We start from the raw sequence: 23,433 nt of genomic DNA, 5'->3' as shown, positions 1-23,433 counted from the left end.
ACTACTGCCGGAGAGCCATTGATCCATAGGGCGGAGATAGCGCAAGGCTAGGGATCAGAGCATGTGGGAGGGAGGCATGGATAGGCGTTGCCGCGTCGGATGCGTTGAAGCCGCGCCACGATGCCTGCTCATCCCGATGTTGTCCTTTTCACTTCACTCACATATGCTTTGAATGGCAATTGATCATCAGATGCATTGATACGCCTCATACGACTACTGCGCTTCTACATCTACTGGCTGGTAACCGTCCTACTAAGTGCTGAAGTCGCTGACCTCCGTCAGACTGTCAATGCGACCCAACAAGTACTCCAACTGCCTATACGCCGCACTTGGCGCATATTGCGGTACCATGTGTCCTGACAAGAACGTCTCTACCCATGTGAACCCGCGCTCCGTATGCGTAATGCCCAGATTGCCTGCAGCAGCCAGCGTCCCCAGGCTGGCATCTGGGTGGTATGGAACGTAGAAGTCGTCGGAGGGCTCATCCTGGAAGCCCTGTTTACCTCCCCAGGTCATGTTCTGGATAGCCAGACGAGCACCCATGTCGATGAGCACGTAGTCGAGGTTACCATGGGCGAGGACTGTGCGTTGCGAGCGCTCGATGACTCCGGGGTAGACGGAAAGGGTGACCGGGCGGGAAGTGTCAGTGTCGAGGACGCCATCCACGCATTCAGCCCACTCTTGGATGGGCGCATTGATGGCCTTTTGCACCTCAGTACGGTTGAAGTATATGGAAGCGCCTTCAGGAAGGTAGTCAAAGGAGCCCGGGAAACCGAGGACGTCCCAGAGGAGTGGGCAGGTAGTAGCGATCTGGTAGAGATCAAAGCAAGGATTGGTAAGGAAAACAGCATTCAGGACGTCGCCCCAGAGATCGCAGCCCTCAACCGAAGAATCTGGTGGAGCATCAAAGGGGCCTGGAGGGGGGTAGGTGAGGTACTTGTTCAGGTAGTCTTTGTACCCACAAGAGTCGAAGCGATCATGGAGGTCGTCATTGAAAGATTCGTTGAAGTTGAAGAGGCCAGACCACTTGTCAGCGAATGGAACTGCCACGACCTCCGTTTGAAGGTCTCGTTCGCCAATTACCGGGTCATAAATCAAAGTACCAGTCAGGTTATAGTAGGTGGTATCCTCCTGATTCAGCATGGCATCTGCGATGTAGGGAACATAGAGACCAGCATAGCTCTCGCCCGTGACGTAAATCTTTTTGTTGTGCAAGCCAAAGGTGTCGATAAAGTTCTTGAAGAAGCCAAGAAACTCATCAGCAATTTCTTCTTCGCTGGTTGCCACCGGTTCACCTTGTGTAAAACCAGTTCCAACCGGCTGCTCAACCCAGACCATGTTGGTCAAATTGACCCAAGTCCAGTAGTTCTTGATAGGCTTGTAGGTACCGTACTGCCATAGAACTGGTCCATTTTCCTGCAGGAAGCCTTCGAGGGAACTACAGCCTGGGCCTCCGTTCAACCAAATGGTGATGTCATCCTGTCCCTCAGAATTGGCAGTAGGGAAGAACCAGAAGTAAAGCTCGCGAGATGAGTCTGCTCCTGTAGGCATAAGGCCAGCGTAGGACTCGCCGATGTCGAAATCGACATCTGGAAGGGCAGTACCATCAACAGCGTATTCTATGTCCGCAGTCAGTCGTACAATCTATATGACAAGAGCAAAACATACTAGTGGTGTTGTCATTCTGCGGTATCAAGAGCGAGTTGGTGTCTCTCCTGGTATGGATTGGCTGTGGCATGCGACCAAACTTCTGACGAGGAGACTCGGGGACTCTGCTGGCAGCCTTTGTTCCCACATGGCGGATATCGCGAGCAGCAGTGAAGCCAGCAAGAGCGCAAGTAAGGAGGACTGCTGGAGACCACATTGTGTCTACTGAATATATATTCTTCTGACCTGATTTAGCAGAGTTCTGAGCATCTTACATCTTTGGAAAGTCGATTTCGGAGGGTAATTGGCAAAGTCTAGGGCAACTCAAAGGTGCATAGCTCTGAAGCCATGTAAAGGTATCTGGAAGATGCTGTACTAACCAATGTGAATTGTTCCCAGGTCAATTGAAGCAGGGCTAACTACAAGCTAACGGACCAAGAGGTTCTCCGGAAGCTTGGAGAGGACAAGCTACCATTCCGTCGACGGCGGGCCAGTGGCATTTTATTTTGGCCACCAGGGTAGCAATGTAGCATCCAGCTTGCAGCTCGTACACTTCTGCCGGGTCGTCGGATTGAAGCTTGAGGGCACTTCGGGTTGACCTGAGGTGGCCATGTCCAATCAAGCAACTTAGATGCACGAACTGACGTCTTCGGGAGAGCTAGCAATAAAACAGTCTGGCCCAGATCGATGGCCGAGAGATGATGCCACCTCGGAGATGGTGCAGAGACGGTACACAGATAGTGGCGTTCATTTATCGCGTGTAGTTGCAATTGAGACCCCTGCCTGGCATGTCGATGCTTGCGAGTGCATCCTATATTCCAATTGCCGGTGCAACAGTCTATGCTCGTATTGCGCTGGATTCAAAGCTGCCGCTGGTTTGTTGGCCATCGGCCTTACTAAGACTTCGATTGCTTCCAGGTACGAGTGTACTACGAACTGTATAGTACCATCAAACAGTATTTGGACCATGATATCGCCAGACCAATTTCCTTTTCTTTACAACGTCAGCGACAACCTAGCACCATGGCACCAATGCATGCGATGAACGAGCTATGCCCGATACAAAGCCATACCTTGTCGTTCATGGGGGCCAGGCGTCGGGCATCAGCGTCATACTGTATCTCAGAGTCTCAGTGTTATACGGGACGATATGGGAGATGTTCAGACTCCAAAGCAGCCTTCTCCACTCATCTCTCTCCTTCCTATTCGGGACAAGCTTACGCGACGCCACGAGCAAAACATCGATTTTTGCACGGCTGGTTGAGGTGGACTTTGAGCTTGTAGCTACTGTAGCTTCATGCTTGCGAGTCAGATATATCATATACATGTCTGTCTTATCCTTGCTAAACATCTTCATACATAGTTACTTACAAAGAATTGGCAATTGAAAGCACCTTGCAGGCTCGAACCGCGTCAGAAAAAAAGGCCCGGCAGCCAGCCAAATGACGGCACAAGCCGCCCACGGCAAGCACGTTGCCAAGTGCGCCCCTGCAGCCTCACCCGTCCTGGGTCTCCAGCCTTGACAAGCAAGTCTCAATCTGTGGCACAGTCTAAAGTCATTACCACTGAGCAGCAGTGTCATCTTCCCAGCTTATTCTAGCTTATTCATTTGATGCCCGCTCTTGGACATACATGATGAAGTACACAGGGCAGCAATTGACATCGCAACAGGATGGTGTGTGGAGTGTAACATTAGACATTAATTACTGAATCCTGACGCTAGTGCAGTCAATCATCCCTCCTACATGAGGACCCTTCATACCCCGACCAAAGAATGCTTAACCGTTTCGCTTCCCTTCATTCCTCCTATGCGCCAACCAAAATACCCACTAGTTCTTCTGGCAGTGTCGTAAGGGTACTGGCAAGGTCGGTAATCAGTAGTTCGAACCAGTCGGCCAGGGCTCCCGTGTCAGGTATTTCCTGACGTCTGCCGACGATGCCATCCTGCTGCCCTGGGAGAGTGTCCAGAGAAGATTGAAGCGTAGAGATGAGAGATTGAACCCAACCAGCCACAGCACCTATATCAGGTGTCTCCTGGCCTCCAGTGGTTACACCTTCGAGAGACGTTCCCGGTGTGACACCTTCGAGAGACGTTCCCTGTGTGACACCTTCGAGAGACGTTCCCTGTGTGGCACCTTCAAGAGACGTTCCCTGTGAGCCCAGGGCTCCAACATTGGCGAGAAGCGAACTGAACCGGTCGGCAAGAGCACCAGTGTCGGATAGTTCCTGGCGTCTTGTTGCAGGTGACGCAATGACAGTTGCGCCGAAGAGGACGGATGTGATGATCGAGAAACGCATATTGATGCCAAGAAAAGTAGAAGGTGGGTTCTTTTCGACGTTGAGAGCAGAAGAGAGGACCGAAGAGCTTGTTTACAGATGAAGGCTGGTTTGTTCTGAAAATCATGAACTTCAGTCTCTTATACAAGTAGCACAGGCGTTTGAAGAGCTGCTATGTCGACACGACTCTTCTCAATCCCGCCATTTCCACTAAGACTACGCAACGCTGATCGCTTCGCATGAACAAAATGATACATATCCTGATGCGGCCAGGACGGCTCAGCACTAAACTCTTTTCTTGCAGAAGGGACTTCACATGTCATGTTGTAATTAAAAGAGTTATTGGTTTCAGCATGTTGCTGCAGCTTCACTCGCATGGATCCCTGCTCCCCTCATTATCTTGCAGTCATACCACTTTTCCAACTCGAGCTTGTTTCCAGATCTGGTCTGCTGTTGTTCCTGCAGGGAAATCAAAGACTCTTGATGGAATATGGATCGATTTTGAAGCGTGATGAAAATGCCAAGTATTCACTTGACAGTACATCATGATTGGTAGGTTCAAGTTCATGCCAAGTACGACTCAGCCCATTTCAGTAACTATAAGCACGACTCAAGCAGTAGAACGATGAACTACAACTAGATAGTTTATTAACCAGTCCTTCATGTTCGTCTGATCCAAATCTTGAACTCGAATAATAATATGAATTGGATTCACCCTGAGATTCATGGCATGAAGAGAACTTGCACGTTCCCTGTCCGGTCAAATCATTGACAACTCCAGCAGTCTATCACAGTTTGTGCCCTGCAGCATAGTTGTGATTTCGTACGCACTATCACCAATGTGTCAAACGAGATTATACACCCTGCAGTATCAGCATCCCGTCCTTGAGTACCTAGGTATCATTCTGAGTAACTCATGGTATTAAGGGGGAGTGTGCTGACTGCAAGTTCAGGAGGGACAGCCTAAGACGCTTTTCCAACCACTCAAGCGCCCCACCGGTTCTAAGCTCCACTTACGTGATGTGCCTCATTATGGAAAGGCTATCCTAGGTATGTAACTAACATCAACTTTTGCAAGTGCCTTTACTTCATCAAACTTCCATTAGTCTGAACCTGGATAATCGTTCGCATTCTTAGATTAGGCACTGCCCTACATCAATTTGCTCAGGAGCCAAACGGAAGAGGCAAATGCTCATCCTAAAAACTAGAAACGCCACTCATGGATATTTACACTAGCTCCCTTCTTCTTTCTGGATAGATTCTTGCCGGATATCATCTTTTGCAGTAGACAGAAATCATGTACGAGTTTTGAGTCGACGCGCTCGCAAGTGGTCGTCTTTAGCACCTTGAGTGATACCCATCATGTTTCTCTGCACCGCTAGATCGAAATAGCACGTCACCAGGAGCTCCGAGTATATTTCGCAGACTTGAAAGAACGCTGCCTCTCCGTGAAACTAGGCGCGTTGCACCAAGTCCGAAGATAAGAGTAGGTTCGCTGTTGCATCAGCCTGGACTTTTCTTCTCCACATTGGCAGTAGCATTATCGGTGTTGGAAAATTTTCGACTCCTAGCGGAACAGATATAAGTGCCACTATCCTTCATGATTCTATCCTTCATGATTCTATCCTTCATGATTTTCGAGCACGCAATCGTCCACTGTCACGAATTTCCCACATATTGTCTCATTTCAGCCTCGCCTAAGACATGTCTGGATGCTCTTGCCCAAGCCTTTTTATCAGGTTCGAAGAGTAACGACATTGGGAAGCGCCTTCTTCATGTTGCTGCCCAGAGTACTGGTGGTGCAGTCGTGTAAAAGGGCGCGAGTTAATGCTGCTCACTCCACTAATGATGACTCACTAGGGACAATATGCCAGCTGTGCTTCAGTATCACGCTCTCCGGCGTGCCTTGCGAATTGGATTTCATCTACACTATTCCTTACCGAGGTAACGGAAATATAGATTTTGGAAGTCAATAGCCGTCCATGGCGGTGGCAGAGAAAGAGCATGGAATATGAGAAGCGGCAGCAGCATTTTGCTTTTTTAGGCACGAGCCTCAAACGAAGTCGAAAGAACGAAATCATCAAGCGGCGCTGCGCTATAAGAGCTTTGGCGGTAATGCGGATGGACAGTTGCGCATGGGCTCACTCAAAGCAGACAACAAGAGCATAATTAAGCTGCCATCGATTGGGCTGGCGAAGGGAAGATGCATTGATACTGACAACATCACGAGAATTCTTCTTACGTTCTCTCCCACACACCAAAGCAGACACACGGAAAAGAGCTGATCCATTGATTAGACGTCCAAGAATCAATCTATTCTCGAAGGGAGAAGGGCGATGTAGGATTAGTACTAGCGGTGAGGGACAAGTGGTAATTACGCCACATGTGCCGCAAAGTGATTATGTACAGTACGTACGTATCGTCCTGTTGGGGGCTGACGATGCCTCATCCCAGTCCCAAGAATGCTGGCTGCAGGACCAAGAATGCTTGAATCGCGCAAGCCGAGAGCCAGGGCTTAGTGGGAACGGTAGCGGCGATGGCGGCGATGGCGGGGCGACTGGGCAGCCGAGAATTAGTGGATTGCCTAGCTAGGTAGGTACTTGCCAGCGTCAACTTAGGAGGGCAGTATTCGGTGGACGATGCATTCACAGGAACAGGGCAAAACCCAGTTGTCGATTAATACTTCGACTGCCCGCCCCGCGTCTGGACCCTTTGCGCCCGTGGGTTAATATGGATAACAATTAATAGTTAGCTAACACTGAAAGGTACGAGACCGAGATAGAGACAATAGGGGCAGGCAGAGGGTCCAGTACTTGTTATTGATATCTGGAAGGATTTAATCTACCTTTATCGCTCTCCACAGCTTAATCTGCTCTGTAGGGTGGATTGCCTAGCTGGGACGTCATTCCCCACTCGGTCTGCGCCGTTCGACAACCGCCCGCGCCACAGATGGGAAACTGGCAGGTCGATGTCGCGTGCATGACGATCATGACAAGGTATAGTCATAACAGCGATAGTGATGCTTCTCACGAGACTCTCAATGTCCTTCCATCGCCGTCATCATCACTGTCACGGTCCTCCATGAAATTGTGCCTGTAATGGCCCGTCAATCGACACACTCCGCGTATCCTATTACTGTCAGACTTGTCAAACAGATCGACTGATGCCAAAGACTCTCAGAAGCTCTTGTCTCTTGTCCGAGGTTAGAGGACTAGGTATAGCTCCATGTCGAGGCGTCCACAGAGATGGTAGAAATCTACAGACGATCTACCGCCTAAAGAGGAAGCTCAACCTCATAAGCATAGCCCATACACCATTCATTGTAGGGCAGATAAGTGTGAGTTACAAGCTTCGTTGTGTACAGGCGCCGCCTCATCCACTCGGGACATGTCTGGTCTCTGCTTCCTCTCTCCCTTTCTGTACTTCCGTACCTCCCCCCCAAGCCCCCCATGCCCCCCATACCCCCTCCCACCTGCTTCTCCACCTGTCTCTGCACACAACATTACACTGGAACTATGGATTGTAGAACAGGCAGGTACCTCCCTCTCTTTGGGCCAGGTGCAGATCGCTCCAATGGACCTGTACCTAGGTGCATAGCACCTATATCATTACCCATTCCCCGACATGCTCTCCCTTTTCTCCGTTCAGCCCACCTGTCTGGCAGACTCCTCTCCTCGCTGCCAACAGACGTCTCAAGCTCATACCCGTTGAGCCCCGACTCTCTTTCACCAATTGCTTTATCCTAAATTCCTAATCTGCAGCCATGAGGGCTTTCGCACTCGTCACAGGGCTTCTGTCCCTGACTGCTGCTGTCCATGGCAGGAGTACCATCAGCCGTGTCAGGTCGGCCGTTATGGAAAGTCTTCATGCTGTTCCAGAGGGCTGGAAAGCGATTGGCGTTCCAGATCCGGACACGCGCATGGCTTTCCGCATTGCTATCAAGGAGCCAAACCCTGGTCTCTTTGAGCAGACTCTCTACGAGATCTCCACTCCAGGCTCTCCAAAGTACGGCCAGCACTTGAAGCGTGAGGAGCTCAAGGATCTCATCCGGCCTTCCAAGGAAGCTACTGATTCCGTCATCGACTGGCTGACGACCTCTGGCATCCAAGCTGACGAGATCGAGGATGATGGTGAATGGATCAGCTTCATTGCTACCATTAACCAGGCTGAGGCAATTCTGAAGTCGCAATTCAAGACCTATGCAAGTACCGTCCGCGAAGGTGTTTCAAAGATTCGCACACTGGAGTACTCTGTACCAGAGAAACTCCATCAATATGTTCGTATGATTCAACCGACTACCCGGTTTGGCCAGCTCCGCCCTCAATTCAATTCTGTTCACCGCATAGAGAAGGTCGAGGATGTTCCGGGTGCTCTCAGCGCTCAGAGTCTTGTCGACGATGTCGCTGCCGCTGTTTGCAATACCACAATCACGCCTGCCTGTCTCAGGAGTCTTTACAAGGTTGGCAACTTCCAAGCAAACCCTAAGAACGGCTTTGTTGGTGTGACAGGATACCTGGACCAGCTTGCACGTTTCACAGACTTAGCACAGTTCGAGACTCTGTATGCTCAGAACGCCATCAATCAAAGCTTCACTGTCACGAGCATCAACGGAGGCACGACTGATCAACTTGGCACTTCAGACAGCGTTGAGGCCAGTCTTGACATACAATATACCGTTGGTCTATCTGCGCCAATCCCCCAGAAATTCTACTCAACCGGCGGTCGTGGTATCCTCGTCCCTGATTTGGACCAGCCAAACCCAGAAGACAACCAGAATGAACCTTATATGGAGTTCTTGAAGTACCTATCTGCTCTACCCGACAAAGATCTCCCTTCAGTCCTCACAACTTCATATGGTGAGGATGAACAGAGTGTGCCCAAAGAGTACGCAAAGACTGTTTGTGACATGTACGGACATCTCGGCGCTCGAGGTGTTTCAGTCCTTCACTCTTCTGGTGACACTGGCGTCGGTTCGGCTTGCCAGACCAACGATGGGAAGAACACCACTCGCTTCCTGCCAATCTTTCCAGCTGCTTGTCCCTACGTGACAGCTGTCGGAGGAACTACTCAGGTTGAGCCCGAAGTCGCGATTGGCTTCTCGTCCGGTGGCTTCTCTGATATATTCCCTCGGCCATCATACCAGGATTCGGCCGTGAAAGGCTACCTGAGCATCCTTGGCGACCGTTGGAAGGGTCTGTATAATCCTACGGGTCGCGGTTTCCCGGACCTTGCGGCACAGTCCAACCGTTTCCACGTTATTGACAAGGGTCTCGACATTCTCGTCGGTGGAACATCTGCCTCCTGCCCTGCTGTCGCTGGTATCATTGCGGATCTCAACAGCGCAAGGATCGATGCTGGCAAGCCCAAGCTTGGATTCCTGAACCCGTGGATCTACTCTGGTGGTAAAGAGGGCTTTACTGATATCGTCAACGGCGGCTCAACTGGCTGTACCGGCCGAGATATCTACTCTGGCCTGCCGACGCCCTTTGTACCATACGCCTCATGGAATGCTACCAAGGGCTGGGATCCTGTCACCGGCCTTGGCACGCCGCTGTTCGATGTGCTGAAGGAGAAGTCTTGTGGCAAGTAGCGTCATGTGCCGAGATGCAGTGAGAGATGACAGTCTAGGCTTGGAAGAGCCTGAGGCTTCACTCGACTTGTCATTTGTATTGCTAAGGATTATTCCTAACCTTTAGACTTCCTAATAATGACACAATGAATGTTAATAAATACACTCAAATGGTAACTTTGTGACATCGCATTGCAGCAGACGAGAAACCACAGCCCTAATTTTCCTTCTTTTGGACATTAAAGCTGTGATATCAGTATGTCTGCGAAGTCTTGTCTCGCCCCTCTGGAAATTACAATTTTTTTCCGTATGTACACAACGACAGCTTGTCAGTCTCGCGGTACTCCTAGCAGCAGCCACCCAGTGTGTGCGACATCGCCAAGAGACCTATTTTCCTGAGCACTATATACGCCCTACGTATCCATCCATCCATATATCTGGAAGTCCATATGGTAAATAACACACCAGTCCCCCCAAATTCAGCTGCTAAAACCCTGAAGATGGTAAGATTGTGCGTTACATTAGCTTGGCACCACCGCCACAGCCGCTGCTGCCGTTTGTTCGTGAGACAAGCAATCCATCGTCACGGTGCAAATGGCTGAGGGTTTCACCGTTCCCGGTCCCCTACCCCCCAATCCCTTTCCATGATCGGAAAGGATAGCGGAGACACAAATACATAGACGGCACGGACGAGTGCGACGATACCCGACTTCTTTTCGCTTATTACCGTCATGGTTGTCGTCGTCGTCCTGTCAGAACCCAGAAGTAGCTAGCTAGCTAGCTGGCGCCAGGGGGGGTTGGGAGAAAGGGAGGGAAGTAAGGCACATGGTGGCACATGGGGATACACACGACCCGGCACAGCGGATTGATTGAGAGATGGGGAATTTGGTTGTTGCTGTTGTAGTTGTGTGGAATCTGGGTGGTGATGGGTTTGATCAGGTTGTACTGGGGGAGATTTGGAGGGGACGAGCTGCTGGTTTGGGTGGTTGTGGTTGGTGGCTTGTGTTCTCGAAGACGAAAGGGATAGGACACTGGAGCATTTCCAGATGTCTATTCACCGAATTCTTGGGATTGAAATGTCTTATACCGGGGCAGCGTCTTCAGCCCGATGTAGCCTAGCATATTGCAGGGAACAGCGATGATGATTGCAGGAGTTGAGGTCAATCTCTCTGGACATGGGAATCTCCGAATCATGAGGTTGGGGCGCGCATTTACGCTAGTCTGAATACGGCAATTATTTCAACATTTACTGAGGAACTTTCTCAGTTCAGCGTCAACATGTCACATTGCTCAAATCCCATGACAGGACGCTTGTCTTCAGGAATACTGTCGTATGGTGCATGCAAGCAGGATTTGCGTCTTGCCATCTTCGTTGGCAGGCTTGAATCGGAGAACTGGTCAAATATTTAGTTTGGCCTGAGCGTCATCGTCGCCGTCGTCGTCGTCTTCTTGTTCTTCTCCTCTGTCTCACGAAGCCGATGTCAGCAACTCTGAAAGTGCGGACTCCATTTGACTAATATCCTTAGTCTAGAAGCTTCGGGCCTAGTCGAGGATAAGTATGGAAAACATGATCTTTGTTGGAGATGACTCAGCGTTCAACGGCTTCATTCAACCTGTCCCGCTGTCCTCTATTCTGCCGTTGACCCCTCATCGCATTCGCAATGGGTGACATCTCCGCAACGCCGCCCTTGACGCGCACATCTGTGCAAGAAGCACACGAACGGATCAAGCAATACATCCATTTAACACCCGTGCTGACTTCTACAACGCTTTCGGGGTTCGCTTCAGAACCTCAATCCCAAGATGTATTGAAAGGCACTGAGTGGGAAGGCCAGCAACCTGCGAGGCCGAAGATACGGTTCTTCTTCAAGTGTGAAAACTATCAGAAGATTGGCGCTTTCAAGGCCAGAGGGGCGTTCCATGCGCTGTCCAGGCTGACGGAAGAAGAGCTGAGCAAAGGCGTGGTTACGCATAGCTCAGGTAAGACACCTGCTGGATGCAGAGTCGTTGTTTCACAGTCATGTTGACGAGATGCTAGGGAACCATGCACAAGCCTTAGCCCTCGCCGCCCGCACTCGCGGCGTGAAGGCCTACATCGTAATGCCTACTATCTCAACACCTTCTAAGATTTCCGGTACGAAAGGCTACGGCGCAGAAGTCATCTTCAGTGGCTCGACTTCACAGGAGCGGGAAGCAGTCACTAATGACGTAATTGCTCGCACCGGTGCCATAATGGTCCCTCCTTACGACCATCCCAACATCATGCTTGGACAAGGAACAATGGCTCTGGAACTTGAAAGCCAGGTAGACGACTTAATACACAAAGAACCTCAGCTCAGTGTTACGGGTAGGAGTAAAGACAAGAATCTCGACGCCGTCATAACGCCCTGTGGAGGAGGAGGAATGCTGTCAGGGGTCGCAACTGCACTTTCAGGTACGGGAACACTCGTCTTTGGTGCAGAGCCACGCTTTGAAGGAGGAAACGATGCAGAAAGAGGACTCGCACAGGGCGAACGAATTACTTCTGTGAAGACTTTGACGATCGCAGACGGGCTGCGGACACCGGTGGGCAAGATTCCGTGGACCATCATCTCGGACAACAATAAAGTGCGTGGTGTGTATAGCGTCACTGAGGAGCAGATTAAAGCGGCAATGAAGCTCGTGATGGAGCGTATGAAAGTCTTCATCGAGCCCAGCGCTGCTGTAGCCATTGCCGTCTGTCTATATAATGAGGACTTCCGCAAATTGGTCGAGGAGGAGGCTGGTCCAGAGGGCTGGAATATCGGTGTTGTGTTCAGTGGAGGTAATACGACACTCGAAGCTATAAGTAAACTTTTTGCCGTGCCAGATAAGGTAGCAGAAAGAGCAGTAGGCGTTCTAGGGCGGGACGGCAAACGAATTGCGGAGAACGTTCCCGGTTAGACATAGCCATCTTCAAGTATATAGAAAATTGCATTCACGCACGTATAAGCTGAGCTATTAGGCACCCTAAGAGTCAACATCTATTAGCCATGTTTCTGGTTACGCGTATCTGAATTGGCAGATTACTGCTGCCAAGAGTGCATGGATTTCTTCCCTTGTAATTAATCTCGGCCGAATCATACCCACTAAAACAAGTGGGCAAGGCAGAGATAACGCCCGTCTACAAACGAGATACGCTGATATGACAACAAATTCCAATGGTCACAATCATCGGTCGCGCATTGAACATCAATGCTACTTGAGTCCAATTATGTCGTATTTGTGAGTTTTTTGTATCATATATTGACTATATGGCCCGGGCCGTATAACGCTCAGAGCGGTTCAACTTCTAGGAAATGCCCACACGGTGAACAACACTCGCGTCATCCAACATATTTCTGACTCGGCTATGTCAGGTATGGGCCTCGTCGTTCCAATGAGGACCCCGTTCGCTCTGTTTGTCGACGCTCTGACGACCAATTGTAGGGGCTCAGGCTCCTCACGGCGTGCGATCGCCGTCTAGGTACCTCGTAAGGCTTCATGCTTTGATCGTGTAATATAATGGCTGCCTTGCCCCAGCGTTTCTCTCGGTCAATTCGATCCCAGTTTCCCTTGTTATGGCATCTAGTCTGAGTTCAGTCATTATGCCTCGGACCTTGATCGTAGCATTGCTCACATTGTTCATTTCACTCGCTGCGGCCACTACATCGTTTTCGACCACTGGACAGACCGTCATACTAAACGATATCCATTACTATGTCCCATCTGATGTCGTTGGAAAGCTTTCTTGGCTAGGCAGAGCGCTACCACTTGGTCTAACACCAATCACTGTCCTTCCGCCTGCATCACACGTTTCTACTCAACAGGAACTTGCAGCATTGGCAGCCAAATGGGAGACTGAAGACGATGTGTTTCAGAGCGGCTTCCTGGGAGCTTTATATCTCCAGGGTAATATGGCGCGCAACCACAGTCGTGTTGATTATGGACCAGGGGTCATTGTAGTCCGCTCCTTGACATTGAACACCACCACGATACCCTGCGGCCCCTATTTTGTCACGTCTACAGGAACCCTCCATCAAGCGTACAAGCTGTACTCCGATGTCCAAGGCGCTTTCACCGAAACAAGTTTCACAGGTCTTGATGGATCTCACTACGTTTTGCCAGCTAATCTCCCTGGCCAGTCTCTGGCTGTGGCAGTTCCTTCCCGTCTATACTTTGCCAAAACTATCGAGAAACCATTGGCCGGGCTCCGCCTTGGCGTGAAGGATATCTATAATATCGCAGGCTTGAAGACCAGCAATGGAAATCGTGCCTGGTACCATCTGTATCCTGCGGCCAACAAGACTGCCCTTCCCGTGCAGAATTTGATTGAGGCTGGGGCAGTCGTTGTTGGAAAGATGAAGACTAGCCAATTTGCGAATGGCGAGACGGCGACTGCGGACTGGGTCGACTATCATTCACCCTTCAACCCTCGTGGTGATGGCTATCAGGATGGATCATCCTCATCGACTGGACCTGGTGCTGGAGAAGGCGCTTACGAGTGGCTTGACTTTACGCTGGGATCGGACACTGGAGGATCAGTGCGAGGCCCAAGTGCTGCGCAAGGTCTCTTTGGAAACAGACCAACTTGGGGGCTTGTTGAACTTGATAACACTATGCCCTTGGCTCCGCAGCTAGATACAGCTGGCTTGCTCACGAGGGATCCGAAGATCTGGTCGGCTGCCGCCAAGGCCCTGTACAAAGAAAACGTTACGTTCACATCGTTGTATCCATCAAATCTCTTGACATTGGACTTTCCTCCGTCGAACAGTACCGACGACTATAGTCTCACGTACCTTCGATTCCTGAGCAAGCTTTCAAGATTCTTAGGAGGCGCTCGAGTATCTGCCTTCGACATTGCCACATCCTGGGCAGTCGATAACCCCTCGTCTGCTCCACTCTCGGAGCTTCTGAATACCACATATGCTCTGATGATAGCAAAAGAGCAAACACGTCTTGTACGGGATCCTTTCTACGCCGATTATGCAATAGGTCACGGCGGTCGTGAGCCTTTCGTTGACCCAGTACCCATCAGCCGATGGGGCTATGGAGACACATCGGCAGAGACCATCGAGCAAGCCGTAGCGAACAAGACCACGTTCATGGACTGGTTCAACAGTAGGGTTCTAGCACCAGACGCAGAGACATGCTCGAATTCACTTATGCTATATCCGACTGGCGGGTCGACGACGTACAGGAACGAATATCGTGACCTTCCAGGAGTTCCTTTGGGTTTCGCGACCAGTCGAATATCTGTCATGGCGGAGGTTCCAGACATGGTTGTTCCCAGTAGGTGCATATCGTCTTAATCCATGCAATGCTAACATTATGAAGTCGGACAAACCGCCTACAATTCCACAATCACTAAACACGTGGAGTATTTGCCCTTGACGGTTGACTTCATGGCTGCAAAAGGATGCGATGGCATGATCTTCTCCCTGGTTGAGGAACTCTTGGATGCAGGCATTGTTGACGTCTCTAAGGCCGGTATGAGTAGTACGGATGGTGGAGATGTGCTGTATAAGCGCTGGTAGAGGGTAAGTCTAGTTAACAGGCATTTGTACGAATCCTGAATACAGTTCATATTTTGTGAAGCTTGCTATGGTCGAGCCATTTGAGAGGGCGACCCTTATAAGTCTGCCAAGGCGCTAGAGTCCAAAAGAGGCAAGTACAAGTCACGTGGTGCTCCAACCTCGTCCCTAGACAGCAATCCGCCACTTTTTTGCATACCTAAATCTCTTGTCACCAACGGCTGGAATCTCGTCAGCGCCTGTTCACTCATTGTATTTTTGCATCAACGGAACGGCAATAGCAAAGCATGGAGGAAGCTTTGGCGCTATTCTGGTGTCTATACGCCTCTGATGTCATTGTTTACATCGGCTGGCAGAGCATTTATTACGATAAATTCATGTTGTATCCCATTCCCCGTTTGCACAACCTTAACTTCAACTCAACTGGTTAACCATAGATAGTCTCATACCCGGGGAAACGCTGGGCAATCATGGTGATGCACTGAGGTGACCGCATGGCCTTTTGCACTCAGAATCATGTCTATGCTTGATTCACATGTGCATATGAGTCAACTGGATAACAAACACCAGTTTTAGACGCTGTACACATTGTTCTCCAAAAGCTCACAGGATGTATCGCTGATGGCTTTTGCTATGGTGTGCATGGCGCGTGCGACCATATCCTGTTCTTCTGGTTCATCGTAGGAGCCCCTATCACGGCCAACCATGTATACGGCTAGTAATATACAACATACCCAGCTCAGGTGAGATACGGCCATTGATGCTCCCCTATTCAATCCTTTCTGGATTAGGTGGCCGGTGGAGATGACCGAAACGCGTAATACAGCTCAGCCGGGCTATAGCACGATTCTATAAACATGGCGAAGTATACAAGACTTACCCCAGATATCCATCATATCTGTGAGAAGCATTTTTTGATGGCTTATCACTACTAAGAAACAACAGTTACATGAATCGGAGTCTTTGATACTTTGTAGTCGTAGGTTTCTGAATTCTATTTTCAGTCTGTCTACTTTGTCTATCATCTAAAGTGAATAGCGATGACTTTCATGTCTTCAAGTTACCCACAAGCAATGCAAGAATACCAGGTCTATTCATAGGTTGCAAACACAGAGCGTGAGCGTGACTTGGAGGGACAAGGATTATGGATTTGCGTAGAAGTGACTGGGTCCATAATTGTAGCTAGATAGTCGGGAATGAATGTCGCCAAGACAAGAAGCGTAAGCGCGTTCCTTGCCTTACCTTCTACACCTTGACTTCTAAACCCACCACCCTCATTCTCTCACTTCTTTCAAACGTAGACCACCTTCTTCAAACCACGACACGTCCACCAAATCATCACGTCCTACAATCACGTCCCTTCTAACATCAAATATCGTCGTGAGGCACCTCCGCAGCATTAATTTATATCTTCAAAGAGCCCCAGCAGGCTCAGGCCGGCAGCATGGCGCCCTCGCGCACTCGCAATGTTCCTTCTGAGGAGCCTTCGACCGAAGATACGTCCATGGCCGACGCTTCTGACGTGAATGGTAACGCGAACGGCAATGGCGCGAATGTAAGTGGTTTCGACGCGATTTCTATAACTTTCTCACGCGCGCCTGACCGCCAGACGGAATTCTCATAAAACCTGCCAATTAAATCGCGCGCAAAGCTGACAGTCATATGGTACAGGATTTTCAAGACACACCGGACTACACGGTACGCGACCTGAGTTCGAAAAAAAGTTGTGCATGGGAACGCGAGCTAATACGTGTTTCAGGACTCAGATATGGACCCGAACACTTCAGCCAGTAGTATAGCTGGGGATACCGATGGGCGCAAGAGGCGCTCAGAAGCTTTCCAGCTGCGAAAGAGTATGTTTGGAAAAAAGCACAATCGCTTGAATGAATCCAAGGTTAGTGTGCTGTTCAATTCGCGCGATCCCTCTCTCGCAGTGAGCATTCTTATCTGACTACTGAACAGGAAGATGACTCGGTACGACGCTTTCGCTATCTCCTTGGACTTACTGATCTATTCCGTCACTTCATTGACACGAATCCCAATCCGCGCATCAAAGAGATTATGGCGGAAATTGATCGACAAGACGAAGAGAAGGAGAGAAAGGCCAAGAAGGCTGCTAGCCGCAAGGGAGGAGCCGCGGGGACCAAGCGGAAAACCGAAGCTGAAGAAGACGCACAGCTTATACACGACGAAAAGCATGGCATTTCCCGTGAAGGCACGACATTTCGTGAATCGCCTGGATACATCAAGGGTGGCAAGATGCGAGACTACCAAGTTGCAGGTCTGAACTGGCTGATCTCACTCCATGAGAATGGTATCTCAGGGATTCTTGCAGACGAAATGGGTTTGGGTAAAACACTTCAGACAATCTCCTTCATAGGATACCTTCGCTTCATGTGCGACATTAAGGGGCCGCATCTCGTTGCAGTACCGAAGTCGACTCTCGATAATTGGGCTCGCGAATTCGCGAAATGGATTCCCGAAGTCCACGTTCTGGTTCTCCAGGGAGCGAAAGATGAGCGCGCCCAACTGATCGCTGATCGATTGACTCCCGAGGATTTCGATGTTTGCATCACGAGTTACGAGATGATTCTCCGAGAGAAGACTCACCTTAAAAAGATTGCATGGGAATATATCATTATTGATGAGGCGCATCGTATTAAGAACGAAAGATCGTCCCTGGCCGAGATCATCCGTGTATTCAACTCCCGCAACAGACTGCTTATCACTGGTACTCCATTGCAAAATAACTTGCACGAGTTGTGGGCTTTGCTCAACTTCCTCTTGCCCGATGTCTTTGGCGATGCTGAGGCTTTCGACGAATGGTTCTCGGGGCAGGGCTCAGATTCGGATACCGTAGTACAGCAGCTACACAAGGTGCTGCGACCTTTCCTTCTTCGTCGGGTCAAGAGTGACGTAGAAAAAAGCCTTCTCCCGAAGAAGGAAATCAATCTTTACATCGGCATGTCGGAGATGCAAGTCAAGTGGTACAAGAAGATACTGGAAAAAGACATCGACGCTGTCAACGGAGCTGGTGGGAAGAAGGAGTCGAAAACTCGCCTTCTGAATATCGTCATGCAACTTCGCAAGTGTTGTAATCACCCCTACTTATTCGATGGTGCTGAGCCAACACCATTCACCACCGGGGAGCATCTTGTACAGAACGCTGCCAAGATGGTTATGCTTGACAGACTTCTGGTTCGCATGAAGGCACAGGGTAGTCGTGTCCTCATCTTCTCTCAGATGAGCCGATTGCTAGACATCCTCGAGGATTACTCCATCATGCGCGAGTTCAAATACTGTCGTATCGATGGTTCTACTGCTCATGAAGACCGTATCTCGGCCATTGACGAGTACAACAAAAAAGACTCTGAGAAGTTCTTGTTCCTTCTCACTACTCGCGCAGGTGGCTTGGGTATCAACTTGACGTCGGCTGATATCGTGGTTCTCTTCGACAGCGATTGGAATCCTCAAGCCGACCTCCAAGCCATGGATCGTGCTCATAGGATTGGTCAGACAAAGCAAGTAGTCGTCTACAGGTTTGTAACCGAGAATGCCATCGAAGAAAAGGTTTTGGAACGAGCGGCACAGAAACTACGATTGGACCAGCTAGTCATTCAACAAGGCCGAGCCGAAGCGAAGCAAAGCAAAGCTGCGGGCAAGGATGAGCTCCTCAGTATGATTCAGCATGGTGCCGAGAAAGTTTTTGAATCTCAAGGCGCCACTGGCGCCCTGAGTGGCAAGGGCGACCTCACAGATGATGATATGGAGGCTATCCTAAGACGAGGTGAAGAGCGTACCGCCGAACTGAACGCCAAATACGAAAAACTCGGCCTTGATGACCTACAAAACTTTACATCCGAGTCAGCTTACGAGTGGAATGGTGAAAGCTTTGTACCTCAGAAAAAGAAGGACAATGGAGTGATTGCATGGATTCACCCTGCGAAGCGCGAACGCAAAGAACAGTCTTATTCCATGGATAAGTATTACAGACAGGCTTTGATGACTGGTGGGCGTACAGCCGACACGAGGCCAAGGATACCTCGTGCGCCCAAGCAAACTACGACGCATGACTATCAATTCTTCGACCCAAGACTCAATGAGCTACAGGAGAAGGAGACGGCTTTCTACCGGAAGGAGAACAACCTGAAAGCTCCGCTTGATGAAGGCGAGGACGACACATTGGAAGAGCGGGAGAATAACCAACAGCTCGCCCAGCTGGAGATCGACGAAGCTGAACCACTGACCGAAGAAGAGAAGGCCGAGAAAGAGAGACTCGTTGAAGAAGGTTTCCCGGAATGGAATCGACGTGATTTTCAACAGTTCATCAATGGATCGGCCAAGTACGGTCGTGACAATTATACTGGTATCTCAAATGAGGTGGATGGGAAAGACGCCGACCAGATCAAGGCGTATGCAAAAGTTTTCTGGAAGAGATACACAGAGATCGATGGTTACGAGAAAAACATTGCGACCATCGAAACCGGAGAGGAACATATTCGCAAGACCGAATTCCAACGTAAGATGCTTCGAAAGAAGATAGGCATGTACAGGGCTCCTCTCCAGCAACTTCGAATCCAGTACGGCACACCAGCGACAACCAAGAAGGTGTATACCGAAGAAGAAGACCGCTTTCTTCTTGTGATGCTGGACAAGTACGGCGTCGACACTGAACACATCCACGAAAACATCCGTAACGAGATCCGGGAGTCGCCTCTATTCCGTTTTGACTGGTTCATGCTCAGTAGGAATACATCAGAAATCAGTCGGCGTTGTACCACACTACTGAGTACGATTGTAAAAGAGTTTGCAGGCAACGACAGCAAGCTCCTCAATGGCTTCGGCAAGAAGAGGGCGATCGAAGAAGATGAGGACGAGGACGAGGACGTCCCAGCGAAGAAGCGGGCGAAAAATGGCGTACAAGTAAGAAAAATTGAAGCTAGCCACATTGAATATCAAACTGACCTGTGCCGCAGAACAAACACCTTGATATCAACAAAAAGGGCAGCAAAGGCACGTCAGCTGCTACTTCCCGTGCTGTGAGCGTAGCATCAACAGGATCCGCTGGGGCAAGAGGCAAGGCTACGCCGCAAGGCAAGTCTACACCTCAGGGCAGGTCTACACCCAAGATCAAAACCAAGAGCAGGAAGGGCAGGTGAGTGAGTTGTCATCCTATTGATGTGGGAAGTTTATGGGCATCACCGGTGTTCTGGCGCACACTGTCATGGGACGATGTATCATTCTCGTCCCACCTTTCAAAGACATTTTGATTCAAATCATGGGGATTGGTGTGGGAATGCAGCGTGTAAGCAGCGTTCAAGTAGACCAGTTCGGCTCGGAGCGCTTCTTAGGGGGCGTTTGAAACTACACGTACGGCAGGCAATAAGACACTAGATGACGTGTCTTCCTCCATGTGCAGAAAGATAGACGTCTTCATTTTCCGAGTTACAATATAGTTGAAGTGCTACTGATTGAAGTGCAATATACTGTTGAGTGCACAGCCACAGCGCAGAATGATGCTGCGCGCGGCATGACGGTGAGGCGCATAATTCTACAGTTGCGGCTTGCCCCTCCCACGCGCATTGCCCTCAGATCCAGATCTCGGCCAAACATTCACCTAAGCTGTCTTCTTCGGTATTCCACCCTGTTCTCTTCTAATTTTCACTCGAATCGCGAGTTCGTTCTCACACACAGAACTTCCTTCTCGACGGCACCTGTGCCCCACCTAAAACATCATGTCAGACGCCATGACTCTCGTCGACGACGATATCCTAGAGCCCACCCTCCAATCCATACTTGACCAGAAAACCCTTCGCTGGATCTTCGTAGGTGGCAAAGGTGGTGTCGGCAAGACCACAACCTCCTGCTCACTCGCTATCCAACTCGCGAAGCATCGCAAATCAGTCCTCCTCATCTCGACCGACCCAGCGCACAACCTCTCGGACGCATTCAACCAAAAATTTGGCAAAGATGCGCGACTCATCAATGGATTTGATAACCTGAGCGCCATGGAGATCGATCCAAACGGGAGTATACAAGATCTTCTGGCGGGAGGAGGAGAAGACGAGGATCCGCTCGCCGGCATGGCCGGGGGTATGGGAGGCATGATGCAGGACTTGGCGTTCAGTGTACGTGTGAAGAGTATACAAAGGCAAGAATTATGGGAATTCGGAGGCTGATGAAGGTGGTGTATCGCAGATTCCGGGTGTCGATGAAGCCATGTCTTTTGCAGAAGTGCTTAAGCAAGTCAAATCGCTCTCTTACGAGGTCATAATTTTCGATACCGCGCCGACAGGCCACACGCTTCGCTTTCTCCAGTTTCCTACCGTTATGGAAAAGGCTCTTGCAAAGCTCTCACAACTCTCATCTCAATTCGGTCCCATGCTGAACAGCGTGCTAGGCGCGCGCGGTGGATTGCCCAACGGCCAGAGCCTCGACGACATTCTATCGAAGATGGAGACGCTACGCGAGACTATATCAGAAGTAAACACGCAATTCAAGGACGCTGATATGACGACATTTGTGTGCGTATGCATCGCAGAATTCCTAAGTTTGTACGAAACGGAGAGAATGATTCAGGAGTTGAGCAGTTATCAGATCGACACGCATGCAATTGTGGTGAATCAGCTACTATTTCCCAAGAAAGACAATGAGTGTGAACAGTGTAACGCGCGTCGGAAGATGCAGAAGAAATATCTGGACCAAATCGAGGAGTTGTATGATGAGTTCAATGTAGTCAAGATGCCACTGCTAGTGGAGGAGGTGAGAGGAAAGGAGAAGTTAGAAAAGTAAGTCTCCCTTTGCTAAACATGTACCCTGCTAACGGTTTCTTGCAGGTTCAGCGATATGCTTGTGAACCCCTATATCCCACCCCAGTAGTCCTCTTCCTCTAAGCGATATCATTATGGCGGCGCAGATTGGGCAGTGTAGGTGCATGGAGGTGTCAAAAGTGTAGTATGGTTAACATGGTAAGAAGCTCAATACAAAGATACAATTGATTCCTCAAATACAGACTTGTAGCCATTCATTTCATCTCATCACTCCTATACAGCCACGGGAAAGCCCTCAACGCTTTTCCTCGTCCCTCTTCTTCAATTCAAAGTCACCATCAGAGCACGCCGAAATTCTATTAAAATACCACCCATGGGCGTCCGTGTCCAGACCCCCATCGCCCGCATTCCCAGAGCTACTATCTCCTGTCTGGAACACCTGGATATCACTTGGCGTCACCGTAACATTATTCGCACTCGTTATATAATATTCCGGCGCAATATGCACATATCCCAACCTCGGCGGCAGCTTCGGCACCGGATCGTTCTTGTGCGTGACTCTAAAGTTGCCACCTTGCGTCGTGATGAAATTACTAATTCCCTTGTTCCCAATCCGCGGCGCCCCGTACGTGTACAACTGCGCCGTATAGCCCTTCTTCCGCAGCTCCGCAGCGGCCAGGGTCGCAATCGCGCCGCCCAGACTGTGCCCGGTGACAACGAGCTGGAACCCAGGATGCGAGTTCGCAGCGGTCATTATGGCGGCGAGGACGCCACTCCGCGCCTCAGCCCACGAGGTCCAGAAGCCGTCATGAGCGAAACACGTAGCGCAGAGATCGGTAGGGACGAGTAGGAAGTTGAGGTTGGAGATCCAGTTGCGCACTGACTGGCTGCCGCGAAAGGAGACGACGACGAGGGAATTGGTGGTGTCGGTGGCGACGTAGCCAGTGACGTCTGTGATGAGGGAGCTGCTTGCCGTCAGTATGTGCGCGGACAGGGAAGAGATGTACATGGAGTATCCGTTTCGAGGCGAGTGATATATAAGGGGGGTAGGGGAGGTAAACCGACTTCTCGAATTCAAAGAGTGTGTTTGTATTCGCTGCTTCGACGAGTGGGCATGTATCGGCGGGTGCGCAGCTGAGTTTGGTATTGGGAGAGTTGTTATTGCCTGGGCAGTAGGCGGCGGCGGCAAACTGTTCCATATGCGAGAGCGCGGTGAATGTGGTTGCATCGACGGCTGTGTATGTGGTCGAGCCATGGTTAGCAAAGTCGACCCCCGTCAACGCTGTTATTCTCGCGATGGAGTATACTGCTGCGCGTACCTCGAGATTCCAGTCTTCTAGGCGATGGCACAGCGTACACGCCCAGTGCGTAGATCACGAACGTGATGATGGTGGTGGTGAGAGGCATCGTGAGTCCTTGACATCTAGCAAAGGGGCAGGGGCAATTAGGGCATCAACGACTTATACAGCACAAAGATACAACGACAACGACACGGAATCACCTCAAACAGCCGGCTCGTCTCTGGTATATAGACTTTGTAACAGCTCCCTTCGTCACGCAAACTGACTTCCTTGGCTACGCTGGCTCCCCGACTGGCGCGTTGTCCGCCACCGGACCGGCAGATTTACGCAAGGAGACA

At 50.2% G+C, this 23,433-nt stretch overlaps 9 protein-coding genes across 9 annotated transcripts; 6 read left to right on the top strand and 3 right to left on the bottom strand.

Moving 5' to 3' along the window:
* Window positions 1-137: 137 nt before the first annotated feature.
* On the bottom strand, window positions 138-2,071 carry EJ05DRAFT_348545 (putative serine carboxypeptidase). Its single transcript, XM_033740982.1, has 2 exons — window positions 1,669-2,071; window positions 138-1,619 (listed from the first exon to the last, which is right to left on the bottom strand). The coding sequence occupies exons 1-2, from the start codon at window positions 1,862-1,864 to the stop codon at window positions 253-255; spliced, it is 1,563 nt and encodes a 520-aa protein (XP_033600808.1). The 5' UTR covers window positions 1,865-2,071; the 3' UTR covers window positions 138-252.
* Window positions 2,072-2,592: 521 nt separating this feature from the next.
* On the top strand, window positions 2,593-3,247 carry EJ05DRAFT_348752 (uncharacterized protein). Its single transcript, XM_033740983.1, has 2 exons — window positions 2,593-2,974; window positions 3,039-3,247. Exons 1-2 carry the CDS (start codon window positions 2,700-2,702, stop codon window positions 3,091-3,093), a joined length of 330 nt encoding a protein of 109 aa, XP_033600807.1. The 5' UTR covers window positions 2,593-2,699; the 3' UTR covers window positions 3,094-3,247.
* A 78-nt stretch (window positions 3,248-3,325) lies between these two features.
* On the bottom strand, window positions 3,326-4,191 carry EJ05DRAFT_475682 (uncharacterized protein). The gene has a single exon (XM_033743864.1). It carries the CDS (start codon window positions 3,943-3,945, stop codon window positions 3,454-3,456), a length of 492 nt encoding a protein of 163 aa, XP_033600806.1. The 5' UTR covers window positions 3,946-4,191; the 3' UTR covers window positions 3,326-3,453.
* Window positions 4,192-7,465: 3,274 nt separating this feature from the next.
* On the top strand, window positions 7,466-9,574 carry EJ05DRAFT_475680 (tripeptidyl-peptidase-like protein). The gene has a single exon (XM_033743863.1). The coding sequence runs from the start codon at window positions 7,688-7,690 to the stop codon at window positions 9,512-9,514; it is 1,827 nt and encodes a 608-aa protein (XP_033600805.1). The 5' UTR covers window positions 7,466-7,687; the 3' UTR covers window positions 9,515-9,574.
* Window positions 9,575-10,778: 1,204 nt separating this feature from the next.
* On the top strand, window positions 10,779-12,480 carry EJ05DRAFT_451796 (tryptophan synthase beta subunit-like PLP-dependent enzyme). The gene is made up of 2 exons (XM_033742398.1): window positions 10,779-11,473; window positions 11,532-12,480. The coding sequence occupies exons 1-2, from the start codon at window positions 11,155-11,157 to the stop codon at window positions 12,413-12,415; spliced, it is 1,203 nt and encodes a 400-aa protein (XP_033600804.1). The 5' UTR covers window positions 10,779-11,154; the 3' UTR covers window positions 12,416-12,480.
* A 182-nt stretch (window positions 12,481-12,662) lies between these two features.
* EJ05DRAFT_475678 (amidase signature enzyme) lies at window positions 12,663-15,521 on the top strand. The gene is made up of 2 exons (XM_033743862.1): window positions 12,663-14,782; window positions 14,828-15,521. Exons 1-2 carry the CDS (start codon window positions 13,099-13,101, stop codon window positions 15,025-15,027), a joined length of 1,884 nt encoding a protein of 627 aa, XP_033600803.1. The 5' UTR covers window positions 12,663-13,098; the 3' UTR covers window positions 15,028-15,521.
* A 764-nt stretch (window positions 15,522-16,285) lies between these two features.
* EJ05DRAFT_464125 (chromatin-remodeling complex ATPase-like protein) lies at window positions 16,286-20,497 on the top strand. Its single transcript, XM_033742738.1, has 5 exons — window positions 16,286-16,579; window positions 16,696-16,722; window positions 16,784-16,918; window positions 16,987-19,947; window positions 20,001-20,497. The coding sequence occupies exons 1-5, from the start codon at window positions 16,469-16,471 to the stop codon at window positions 20,181-20,183; spliced, it is 3,417 nt and encodes a 1,138-aa protein (XP_033600802.1). The 5' UTR covers window positions 16,286-16,468; the 3' UTR covers window positions 20,184-20,497.
* Window positions 20,498-20,759: 262 nt separating this feature from the next.
* EJ05DRAFT_438670 (anion-transporting ATPase) lies at window positions 20,760-21,903 on the top strand (the record flags this gene model as incomplete). The annotated part of the gene is made up of 3 exons (XM_033741840.1): window positions 20,760-21,152; window positions 21,223-21,812; window positions 21,861-21,903. The coding sequence occupies 3 exons, from the start codon at window positions 20,760-20,762 to the stop codon at window positions 21,901-21,903; spliced, it is 1,026 nt and encodes a 341-aa protein (XP_033600801.1).
* Window positions 21,904-22,000: 97 nt separating this feature from the next.
* Window positions 22,001-23,313, bottom strand: EJ05DRAFT_475675 (putative extracellular lipase). Its single transcript, XM_033743861.1, has 3 exons — window positions 23,114-23,313; window positions 22,860-23,028; window positions 22,001-22,759 (listed from the first exon to the last, which is right to left on the bottom strand). The coding sequence occupies exons 1-3, from the start codon at window positions 23,199-23,201 to the stop codon at window positions 22,090-22,092; spliced, it is 927 nt and encodes a 308-aa protein (XP_033600800.1). The 5' UTR covers window positions 23,202-23,313; the 3' UTR covers window positions 22,001-22,089.
* Between the last annotated feature and the right edge of the window lie 120 nt (window positions 23,314-23,433).

This window comes from Pseudovirgaria hyperparasitica, assembly GCF_010093815.1.
Source record: "Pseudovirgaria hyperparasitica strain CBS 121739 unplaced genomic scaffold EJ05scaffold_7, whole genome shotgun sequence".
Lineage (NCBI taxonomy): Eukaryota > Fungi > Ascomycota > Dothideomycetes > Acrospermales > Acrospermaceae > Pseudovirgaria > Pseudovirgaria hyperparasitica.
This window is presented reverse-complemented; position numbering and strand designations above follow the sequence as displayed.